Genomic DNA, 12,807 nt, shown 5'->3' with positions numbered 1-12,807 from the left:
ACACGCACGGCAAAAACACGATTCAGCACCTATCTCGGGATAACCACCGAAAGTTAAAATGGTACAGAAGTACCTCGAATTCAGAGCCCATTTCTTTACACAGCTCACTGAAGATGCGGTGCCTCAGAGCACGAGTTCGCACATAGTTCACGCATTCCACTACAATTTTTAATACTTCTGCCAGTTTTGGAGGCAAGGTTTTTGTTGCCAACGCATGCCTGTGCAGAATACAATGCGTAACAATGATGTGTGATGCATCGGCTTTCACTAGCGCACCAAAACCAGACTTTCTTCCCAGCATGACTGGAGCTCCGTCCGAACAAATTGCAGAAACCATATCCCACGAAAGATTGTTGTCTTTGAAGAAGTCATCCACAAGTTTCTTCACATCGGCTGCCTTAGTTGTTGTTGTAAGAGGCTTACAAATTAAAAAATCTTCCGTTATCACGTCGTCTTTCACATAGAGCACGAATACAGCAAGCTGGCTTAGATTGGAAACGTCTGTGGTCTCGTCGAGTTGAAGGCTGAATTTTGCCGGGCTTGAAATCAGATCTGCAACTACTTGAGCCAAGATGTCTTTGCTCATGTCCTCTATTCTGTCGCTGATGGTTTTATTTGAAAGAGGATTTTGGGATAACTTAACTTCAGCCTCTTTTCCCAGCATGATATTCACCATCTTCAATACAGCTGGTTTTATGAGAGTTTCACCAATGGTGTGTGGTTTTCCCTGCTTTGCGATCAGGTAAGCAACTTTGCACGATGCTGTGAGGATCGGTTTGTTGATGGGTACAAAGCCGAGAACAGGCAGAGTAGCCTTTTCATCGAATCTGGCTCTCTTCACCTTGAATTCAGCGAGCGTTGTGTTCTTGTATTTTCCATCTCCATGCAGCTTAAGGAAGTGTTCTCTTAGTTTTGACGGTGCTAAACTAGAATTGCTCAACTTGGCATTGCAAATCATGCAGTTAGGACGCTGACTCCCATCACGTTCCGTTATACATGTGAATCCATATTGTACATATTCGTCCGACCACTTTCTTTTTTTGCTCGACATAGTAAGTATGAAGGGATTCAAATATTAAGAAAGAAATCACAAGGCGTACCATCACGACAGTCACAAGTCGACTACTGAGCATACCAAATTCCCTGCAGCACAGATAGGCCAAGCGATGTAGCGTGATCACCTGCAGTCAACGATGGCCAAGCGTGTCATCATGAATCATATGAGTCGGATGTGTGTCTTGACCTCCGCTGAACCCTTGAGACTGACTCACCGAACCCCTGGGGTTCGATCGAACCCAGGTTAAGAACCACTGGATTAGAGGGACAATAGAGTGCTGAGTACCAGGCAGTTAGCAAGTTTGGTAGGCTACTAATGACCATCAGCAGCATCAGAGCTTGGAGGAGCCTAATAACCGTGATTAAACGGTCACTTGGAATTTGACTGCCTTCATTACTCATGACCGCCGGTGTGGCGGTAATACGTTCACCACAACAGCCCTAGCAATAGCCATCTACTAGACATATGTGCAGTGCTTTTTACTAAACACAAGTCATCATGTATTAATAGTAAAGGTCAATTCGGGGACTTGCTGTGATTTTAATTGTTTTATCAATGTTTCTTCCCTTTTGAATCTCAGTCTCTTCAGCCCAGCTAGTGAGTTTGAGCTGTAGTAGCAAGTGACTATGGTGTCAGATTACATTACATAGCCACCACACTGAAGGTTGGAAAGCCCTCCTTATTTCATTCGCTGAAAGGCACCACTTCTTGGCAAAAAGATACGCATTCACGTGCCGCACTGTCCAACGAACCACAACACAGGAAATCTATCTGCATCCACATACAACGTTCTTTGTTAATGAAAGAACTAGTTTATGTTGAATTCAGTTCCTTAATGAAGCCTTTGGATGTATTACACTGTAACAGGGTTCTTCCGTCGAAGGAGAGGCGGACCAATACGCAGCGTGGTTGAAGTTCATGGTTTTTTAATAAGAAAAACTATACATGAACAAACTACAAAACAATAAATGTGAAAACCCGAAACCAGTCCCGTATGGTACAAACACTGACACAGGAGACAATGACCCAAAAAACCCAACACCAAACAGGCTACCCAAATATGGTTCCCAATCAGAGACAATGACTAACACCTGCCTCTGATTGAGAACCATATCAGGCCAAACACAGAAACAGACAAACTAGACACACAACATAGAATGCCCACTCAGATCACACCCTGACCAAACAAAACATACAAAGCAAACTATGGTCAGGGTGTGACATACACAGTCAAAACATTAAGGAACTGTCAATCTCTCTCAATTTTCTTCTTTTGAATTATATGTGGCCTAATATTTAAACATTTAGATGAGTGGGCAGGGGGGGAAAACTTAAAATGCACTCATTTTAAACATGTAGTTAGTTATAAGGTATTATATAATCCAATGGTCATCTATAAGGAATTGATTCAATGAATTCATTTGTCTAATATATGTATCTATTCATTCACCACTAGGAAGGGTTCATTTAATTTTAAGGGTCCGTAAAATAACATTTATAAGGCATTTAGGGGTAAGAATAAAATATATACCTAAAACTTATTAAGCCCTTTAGTCCTTTCAATAAACCATTTGGAAGACCTTATTAATAAGAGCTGTCCTAACCTGTTAGAAGCTGTCAGCTGCAAGCACGCGTTTGCATGAATCTGCCTGCATCAAAGTGTGGAAAATGGTTTGGAAATTATGAAGATGTATCAATCAATCGCATCGCCTGTCAGTGTAACGGAGGTGTTTGTGAGCAAAATGAACATTTTGCCTTCTCTGGAAGATAATGGAAATAATATTCTTCTTCTTGTTTTTCTTATTTTTTTAGTGAACCACCTTTGTTTGATGAATAACCTTGCTTGAGACCTGATGACTTGATTTAGCTTGCCAAGCTAATGTATAGGCTTTAGCTCAGTGGGCTAACACAGTCTTGTAGTAAAAAGGAAACGTGGGTTTGAAACCCGGTGGGTCACACTGGCAGTTATAAATTGCAATGCCACGCAATGGCTAAATAGGTACTGTGTTAACTCTGAATGGAGGGAGTTTACACTTGATTTAGGAATTGGCAGTCCCATTCAAGCTCATTCCGATATCACTCTCTACCTGTAAATTTGGCTCCTGCTTCGCACCAGTCACTGCGATCTAAGACTTCCAAGACACACCATAATGCCGGAACAAGCCCGGTGCCCAACAGACGGATCAAGCCTCTCTCTAATACAAAACACCAGCCAAAATACTGTCCAAACACTACAGTTCACCTCCTGTTCTCAATTATAACTTCTTTAGAGGACATCAAAAATCCACCAACTCAAAATGTTGTAACACGATCTGTCAGATGCTTTAAGACAAGAGGACTCTCACCACGTTGTGGAGCCCCCAAAAAACAGACAGTTTTGTCTGACTGAGACATATTCCACACTTCAAGACACAGCCACGCAGAGCCTCTTGTGTCAAGTGGGCCACACACAGCAATAGAATCAGTACATCAATAGAGGTTTGGTTATGCTGCAGGTGGTCTCTCTGTTTATTGGCTAACTCCCCTTATTTTTAGAGGGAGCACAGAGGGATATGTGCTAATCATGTTAATGGAAAAATTAAAACCCAAAGGACAGCCTGGTAGCTGGTTGGATGGCAACATCAGTGTTCTAGCCTTCACATGGTCAAGCCTGGAGTTATCACACTCATTGGGGACCTATGGAGCATACATGTCTGTACAGTACATGTGAGAAGTGATATTGTTTTATTTAGGCTACTATAGCTCATATGATTGATATATAATTATTGCTGGTGCATTTTATACCGGCCGCCCCACAGCTGAGGGTAGGACAGCAAATACTTTCCATAAACTGCAGTGAGCTCAGTAATGCCGTACAACAAACTAGTAATATGTTCCAACCTAGTCTCCATTCTTCCAGTACCCAATGCACCTTCTGATATGTCCATTCATATTGTCCATGAACTTCAATCCAGTTAGCAGCATATGTTGAACGATTTGAGTGAGAACACCAACTTGGCACTGGCCCAAATGTGTGCCCACAGTGATTTCTCTGCTTGCGTTGATGTTTGAGGTGCTAGGAACACCATCAATTATATCCTTTCTGCCAGGGATGACAGGATGTCGATCTTCCTCTTCCTGCTCTGGACCCCCTGGACTCCTCCGGTGCCTGTTGTGTTCTTTGTCCTCATCAGAAGACACAGCATAGAGGTTGTGAGATCTGAGAGTGGCTGCTCTATATTGTCACATCCTACTTCTTCTAAGCAGCCTTCGAGTGACTCATGACTGCTGTCCATTCTCAGAATATGATCTGATTACCTGGCATTGGTTTATTAATGAGGCATGCAGTTGCACAATAATTCAAACCCAGCATATTGATTTGAATCCCTTACATATTTTAGCAGTGGTGCCATCTGCACTGTGCTGCAAATCGCTGCATAGGGTGATATGTTGGTTGTCTGAGAAAGTTCATGTTTCCCAAGACAGACACTTGCAGCATGCAAGTGAGTATATCCTCCAACCCCTTGGTGTTGAATTGGAGTAAACGAAATAGCTTAGATCACTGTACCATATAGTCTGGATGGGCAGACAAATGCTGATCAGCTGCACAGGTGTGCTGAGTAAGAAATGCTGCAATGCTGTCCTCGATGAGCAGGCTACTGCGGTGAGAGGAGCGGTCCAGGGATCTGAAATGACCAGGTGTGGGGAGCCGAGTTGTCCATGGTGCTGAAATGGGAGACACAATTGAGTTATAGTACACCGAGTTATCTATGGTGCTAGAGTTGCCAACATGGTACTTAGTGGCATTGTCCATGGCACTGTAATAGTAGCCAACACGGTACTATAGTACACCTTGCTGTCTATGTTGATGAATGGCCAATTTGGTACTTAGTGGAGCTGTTCATGGGTCTGAGATGAACAGCGCTCTGCTGTGTTGAATTGATCTATCTTTGGTGCTGAAATGAGAGCTGTATGTCTTGCCATGGGTTTTCAACATAATTAATCGGATTCACATCAAAATTGCAGCGACGTAAAGTACTTAAGTAAAAATACTTTAAAGTATTTGGACTTTTTCTCAAATAGTATTTTGCTAACTTTTACCTGAGTCATTTTCTATTAAGGTATCTTTACTTTTACTCAAGAATGACAATTTGTTACTTTTTCCACCACTGCAAAATTGCAATATTGACAATATTATAACAACAAAAAATGTATCCCCTTTTTCTCCCCAATTTTGTGATATCCAATTGCGATCTTGTTTCGTTGCTGCAACTCCCCAACCGGCTCGGCAGAGGCGAAGGTTGAGTCATGCATCCTCCGAAACATGACCCGAAAAGCCGCACTTCTTAATCACCCACTCGATTAGCTGCACCAATGCTGCACCAATGTCTTGGAGGAAACACCATTTAACTGACGACCGAAATTAGCTTGCAGGCACCCGGCTGCCACAAGTAGCTAGAGCGCGATGAGCGAAGTAAAGCCCCCGGGCCAGACCCTCCCCTAACCCGGATGACGCGGGGACAATTGTGGACCGCTCTATGCAATATATTTTATTGCATCTCAGCCGCATTTAACCCCCTAGACCTAGAGTCAATTGACGCACCAGTGCAAAAAAAATCCCATCTAAATCCATCCGTTTTGGTCAGGGACCACAACTGTCATGGGACCCGTCTGAAGGTAAAAGGCACCAGTTTAAAAAAAAACAAATGGATGTGTGAAGGTAGTTTGGTGCCTACCCCAAAAAATGGGGTTAAATAATTATGTGTTAAAAATATCTCCTAGATTTAGGACAGACACTTCAAAACCTTATTTCTTCTGATTATTGTTTTGACTGTCCTTGAATGTGTTATTCAATGTGTTTCTATGAGCTTTAGTAGTAAAAGCCAAAATCACAATTTGATAAAATAATTTTGTCATCTTTTTTTTATAGTCCTAAAGGGGTCCTACATTTCTAATTCAAATAGCTAAATGATAGATAGTATGATCATCTTAAAACAATTCCATGTCAGTTTAGAACCCCCCCAACGATTTATACTTCAAATACATTTTGATATATAATTTTTAAAATGAGTTTTATGGTCTACTATAGCGTTTTTTATATTGTCACTCGCGACCTTTGGAGTCAAACATTTCACACATCCCCCAGTAATTAAGCGTTTTATATCTACCGTTTACTGTCTGCATATTTAATGTACAGTATGCCTGTTTGAATCATGTAACAGTACCTTTGGGGATATGGTGTCACCATGCATACATACTTTCATGAGAAATTAGAACCACTCTAGAAACTGAGAAACAAATTAGATTGCTGTAAGAGTGCTCCACTGGTATTCAGATGGCTGAGCGCCACATCAAACCAACAGCTCTCTCTAGCAATAATGGAAAGCAAGCAAACATCTTTCAGTACCAAGGCAAACACTTCACCTGTTACTTGTGTGATTTTAATAGCCTATAGCGGTGGTGGTGGCAGTGGTAAAGATGAAGACAGTGAATGATGAGCGTTCATTTGGCAGAAATGGGCTGGACCACTACCACCTCCCATTCAATCAATTTTGCAAACTAGCCGGGAGTTGTACGACGACCTGGGGAAATAGACGGTAGCCTGGCTGAGAACTCAAGCACACGCCGGCTTCATTCTGAAGCCCAAACTGACGTGCTGACTTCGGAACTTTGTCACACATAAAAATGAGACAGTAGAGAGAGACAGAGAGAGAGAGAGAGTCACTACAGCCCATATGTTAATTAACGAAGGCCAGAAAGTATCACAAGAGAGTATCGTTCTTCGAAGAGGAGGACGAACAGTGCTGGATAGATGAAAACGACGGTGTGAATGAACATGACCTAATACCCGTTCAACAAGTCCGGAACTCGTCGGGATATTGTGCTTATAATATGTGAGTAAACTAGCCTACTGTCTATGGAGAACTCATATTAGGATTAACATGTTTACTTAAAACTGCAGAAATGTCATTAATTATTATTTTATGACACAGGCTACTTTAAATATACTTTTCTGCCTTTGGTCCAATGAAAAATCATAACTTGTCATGCGCTCTTCGAAGATCAAGACTATTCACATTTGTTGCACTGACATGTCATATAAAGTCCTCCGATACGAAGCTTTTAACCTGGTAGCTAATAGTGCAATGGTGTTGTTTTGGGCCAAACCCAAATGTAGAATTATATCCCATTGTCGTAATCTAGCTGCATTTTTTGGACATTGGCAGCGCTTGTGACAATACTTGCGCCACCTCGTTCGCTTGTCACACATGACATTGTGCAGACAAGAGAGCGTCAGTTTGGTTGATAATGCATGACATGCTGACTAGACCGCGTCCGCGTGCGCCATCGCATGTTCGTTTTGTCCACCCACATCAGACGCGATCAGGACACACAGGTTGAAAAATCAAAACGAACTCTGAGCCAACTATATTCATTTGGGGACAGTTCGAAAAGCATTAAACATGTATGGCAATTTAGCTAGCTAGCTTGCTTTTGCTTGCAAATTTGCCCTGGGATATAAACATTGGGTTGTCATCTTACCTGAAATGCACAACGTTCTCTACTCCTACAATTAATCCACAGATAAAAGGGGAAACAGAGTTTGTTTCTAGTAATCTCTCCTCAATCAGGCTTCTTCTTCTTGGGTACAATGATTGAATAACATTTTTTGTGTACATTTATTTTGCGACGCAAGCGGTGTTGTCAGCGTGTAAGCCGACATGTAGCCTACATACACTACATGACCAAATGTATGTGGACACCTGCTCGTCAAACATCTCATTACAATATCATGGCCATTAAATGGAGATGCCCCCCTTTGCTTCAATAACAGCCTCTACTGTTCTGGGAAAGCTTTCCACTAGATGTTGGAATATTGCTGTGGGGATTTGCTTCCATTCAGCCACAAGAGCATTAGTGAGATCAGGCACTGATGTTGGACAATTAGGTCTGGCTTGCAGTCGGCGTTCAAATTCATCCCAAAGGTGTTCAATGGGGTTGAGGTCAGGGCTCTGTGGAGGCCAGTCAAGTTCTTCCACACCGATCTAGACAAACCGTTTCTGTATGGACCTCGCTTTGTGCATGGGGACATTGTCATGCTGCAACAGGAAAGGGCCTTCTCCGAACTCTTGCCACAAAGTTGAAAGCACAGAATCGTGTAGAATGTTATTGTATGCTGTAGCGTTAAGATTTCCCTTCACTGGAAGTAAGGGGCCTAGCCCGAACCATGAAAAACAGCCCCAGACTATTTTCCTCCTCAACTAAACTTTTCATAGTACCATTGGCACTATGCATTTGGGCAGGTAGCGTTCTCCTGGCAACCGCCAAACCCAGATTCGTCCGTCGGACTGCCAGATGGTGAAGCCTGATTCATCACTCCAGAGAACGCATTTCCACTGCTCCAGAGTCCAATGGTGGAAAGCTTTACACAGTTTGGAACTTGGTAGTAAGTGTTGCAACCAAGGACAGATCATTTTTACGCTCTATGCGCTTCAGTGGTCCCATTCTGTGAGCTTGTGTGGCTTACCACTTTGCGGCTGAGCTGTTGTTGCTCCTAGATGTTTCAACTTCACAATAACAGCACTTACAATTGACAGGGGCAGCTCTAGCAGGGCAGAAATTTTACAAACTGACTTGTTGGAAAGGTGGCATCCTATGACGGTGCCACGTAGAAAGTTTCTGAGCTCTTCAGTAAGGCCGTTCTACTGACAATATTGATCTATGGAGATTGCATGGCTGCGTGCTCGATTTTATACACCTGTCAGCAACGAGTGTGTCTGAAGTAGCCAAATCCACTAATTTGTCTATGTAGTTTTTGTGTATATACAGTTGAAGTTGGAAGTTTACATACACTTAGGTTGGAGTCATTAAAGCTCTTTTTTCTACCACTCTACAAACTTCTTGTTAACAAACTATAGTTTGGCAAGTCTACTTTGTGCATGACACAAGTAATTTTTGCAACAATTGTTTACAGACAGATTATTTCACTTAGAATTCACTGTATCACAATTCCAGTGGGTCAGAAGTTTACATACACTAAGTTGACTGTGCCTTTAAACAGCTTGGAAAATTCCAGAAAATGATGTCATGGCTTTAGAAGCTTCTGATAGGCTAATTGACATCATTTGAGTCAATTGGAGGTGTACCTGTGGATGTATTTCAAGGCCTACCTTCAAACTCAGTGCCTCTGCTTGACATCAAAATCAAAAGAAATCAGTCAAGATCTCAGAAAATAATTGTAGACCTCCACAAGTCTGGTTCATCCTTGGGAGCAATTTCCAAATGCCTGAAGGTACCACGTTCATCTGTACAAACAATATACGCAAGTATAAACACCATGGGACCATGCAGCCGTCATACCGCTCAGGAAGGAGACTCGTTCTGTCTCCAAGAGTTGAACGTACTTTGGTGCGAAAAGTGCACATCAATCACAGAACAACAGCAAAGGACCTTGTGAAGATGCTGGAGGAAACGGCAGTACAAAAGTATCTATATATAGCCACAGTAAAACGAGTCCTATATCGACATTACCTGAAAGGCCGCTCAGCAAGACAGAAGCCACTGCTCCAAAACCGCCATAAAAAAAGCAAGAACACGGTTTGCAACTGCTCATAGGGGCAAAGATGGTACTTTTTGGAGAAATGTATATTAGATTAAGCATGAATCCAGTGTATAAATACATATGCAGTGTGTATAAACAGTGTAACTAAAATACAATGTACAGCAGTAGATACTGTATATTAGATTAAGCAATAGCATGAATCCAGTGTATAAATACATATGCAGTGTGTATAAACAGTGTAACTAAAATACAATGTACAGCAGTAGATACTGTATATTAGATTAAGCATGAATCCAGTGTATAAATACATATGCAGTGTGTATAAACAGTGTAACTAAAATACAATGTACAGCAGTAGATACTTTATATTAGATTAAGCAATAGCATGAATCCAGTGTATAAATACATATGCAGTGTGTATAAACAGTGTAACTAAAATACAATGTACAGCAGTAGATACTGTATATTAGATTAAGCAATAGCATGAATCCAGTGTATAAATACATATGCAGTGTGTATAAACAGTGTAACTAAAATACAATGTACAGCAGTAGATACTGTATATTAGATTAAGCAATAGCATGATTCCAGTGTATAAATACATATTTTTTTATTTATTTTTTTATTTCACCTTTATTTAACCAGGTAGGCTAGTTGAGAACAAGTTCTCATTTGCAACTGCGGCCTGGCCAAGATAAAGCATAGCAGTGTGAACAGACAACACAGAGTTACACATGGAGTAAACAATTAGCAAGTCAATAACACAGTAGAAAAAAATGGGCAGTCTATATACAATGTGTGCAAAAGGCATGAGGAGGTAGGCGAATAATACAATTTTGCAGATTAACACTGGAGTGATAAATGATCAGATGGGCATGTACAGGTAGAGATATTGGTGTGCAAAAGAGCAGAAAAGTAAATAAATAAAAACAGTATAAAAACAGTATGGGAATGAGGTAGGTGAAAAAGGGTGAGCTATTTACCTATAGACTATGTACAGCTGCAGCGATCGGTTAGCTGCTCGGATAGCTGATGTTTGAAGTTGGAGAGGGAGATAAAAGTCTCCAACTTCAGCGATTTTTGCAATTCGCTCCAGTCACAGGCAGCAGAGTACTGGAACGAAAGGCGGCCAAATGAGGTGTTGGCTTTAGGGATGATCAGTGAGATACACCTGCTGGAGCGCGTGCTACGGATGGGTGTTGCCATCGTGACCAGTGAACTGAGATAAGGCGGAGCTTTACCTAGCATGGACTTGTAGATGACCTGGAGCCAGTGGGTCTGGCGACGAATATGTAGTGAGGGCCAGCCGACTAGAGCATACAAGTCGCAGTGGTGGGTGGTATAAGGTGCTTTAGTGACAAAACGGATGGCACTGTGATAGACTGCATCCAGTTTGCTGAGTAGAGTGTTGGAAGCCATTTTGTAGATGACATCGCTGAAGTCGAGGATCGGTAGGATAGTCAGTTTTACTAGGGTAAGCTTGGCAGCGTGAGTGAAGGAGGCTTTGTTGCGGAATAGAAAGCCGACTCTGGATTTGATTTTTGATTGGAGATGTTTGATGTGAGTCTGGAAGGAGAGTTTGCAGTCTAGCCAGACACCTAGGTACTTATAGATGTCCACATATTCAAGGTTGGAACCATCCAGGGTGGTGATGCTAGTCGGGCATGCGGGTGCAGGCAGCGATCGGTTGAAAAGCATGCATTTGGTTTTACTAGCGTTTAAGAGCAGTTGGAGGCCACGGAAGGAGTGCTGTATGGCATTGAAGCTCGTTTGGAGGTTGGATAGCACAGTGTCCAATGACGGGCCGAAAGTATATAGAATGGTGTCGTCTGCGTAGAGGTGGATCAGGGAATCGCCCGCAGCAAGAGCAACATCATTGATATATACAGAGAAAAGAGTCGGCCCGAGAATTGAACCCTGTGGCACCCCCATAGAGACTGCCAGAGGACCGGACAGCATGCCCTCTGATTTGACACACTGAACTCTGTCTGCAAAGTAATTGGTGAACCAGGCAAGGCAGTCATCCGAAAAACCGAGGCTGTTGAGTCTGCCGATAAGAATTTGGTGATTGACAGAGTCGAAAGCCTTGGCGAGGTCGATGAAGACGGCTGCACAGTACTGTCTTTTATCGATGGTGGTTATGATATCATTTAGTACCTTGAGTGTGGCTGAGGTGCACCCGTGACCGGCTCGAAACCAGATTGCACAGCGGAGAAGGTACGGTGGGATTCGAGATGGTCAGTGACCTGTTTGTTGACTTGGCTTTCGAAGACCTTAGATAGGCAGGGCAGGATGGATATAGGTCTATAGCAGTTTGGGTCCAGGGTGTCTCCCCCTTTGAAGAGGGGGATGACTGCGGCAGCTTTCAATCCTTGGGGATCTCAGACGATATGAAAGAGAGGTTGAACAGGCTGGTAATAGGGGTTGCGACAATGGCGGCAGATAGTTTCAGAAATAGCGGGTCCAGATTGTCAAGCCCAGCTGATTTGTACGGGTCCAGGTTTTGCAGCTCTTTCAGAACATCTGCTATCTGGATTTGGGTAAAGGAGAACCTGGAGAGGCTTGGGTGAGGAACTACGGGGGGGCGGAGCTGTTGGCCGAGGTTGGAGTAGCCAGGCGGAAGGCATGGCCAGCCGTTGAGAAGTGCTTATTGAAGTTTTCGATAATCATGGATTTATCGGTGGAGACCGTGTTTCCTAGCCTCAGTGCAGTGGGCAGCTGGGAGGAGGTGCTCTTGTTCTCCATGGACTTCACAGTGTCCCAGAACTTTTGGAGTTGGAGCTACAGGATGCAAACTTCTGCCTGAAGAAGCTGGCCTTAGCTTTCCTGACTGACTGCGTGTATTGGTTCCTGACTTCCTGAACAGTTGCATATCACGGGGCTATTCGATGCTATTGCAGTCCGCCACAGGATGTTTTTGTGCTGGTCGAGGGCAGTCAGGTCTGGAGTGAACCAAGGGCTGTATCTGTTCTTGGTTCTGCATTTTTTGAACGGAGCATGCTTATCTAAAATGGTGAGGAAGTTACTTTTAAAGAATGACCAGGCATCCTCAACTGACGGGATGAGGTCAATGTCCTTCCAGGATACACGGGCCAGGTCGATTAGAAAGGCCTGCTCACAGAAGTGTTTTAGGGAGCGTTTGACAGTGATGAGGGGTGGTCGTTTGACTGCGGCTCCGTGGCGGATACAGGCGATGAGGCAGTGATCG

The 12,807-nt window shown here is 43.0% G+C and overlaps 1 protein-coding gene across 1 annotated transcript in view; it reads left to right on the top strand.

The window, feature by feature from the left end:
* The first annotated feature begins 6,636 nt into the window (after positions 1–6,636).
* Positions 6,637–12,807, top strand: part of LOC118363616 (short transient receptor potential channel 3-like) — a 93,400-nt gene continuing 87,229 nt past the window's right edge. Inside the window, exon 1 of the mRNA XM_035744673.2 lies at positions 6,637–6,930. Coding sequence (XP_035600566.2) covers positions 6,929–6,930 — 2 coding nt within the window. The 5' untranslated portion in view covers positions 6,637–6,928. The remainder of the gene's footprint in view (positions 6,931–12,807) is intronic.

Source organism: Oncorhynchus keta, chromosome 30 (assembly GCF_023373465.1).
Source record: "Oncorhynchus keta strain PuntledgeMale-10-30-2019 chromosome 30, Oket_V2, whole genome shotgun sequence".
In the NCBI taxonomy this organism is placed as follows: domain Eukaryota; kingdom Metazoa; phylum Chordata; class Actinopteri; order Salmoniformes; family Salmonidae; genus Oncorhynchus; species Oncorhynchus keta.
This window is presented reverse-complemented; position numbering and strand designations above follow the sequence as displayed.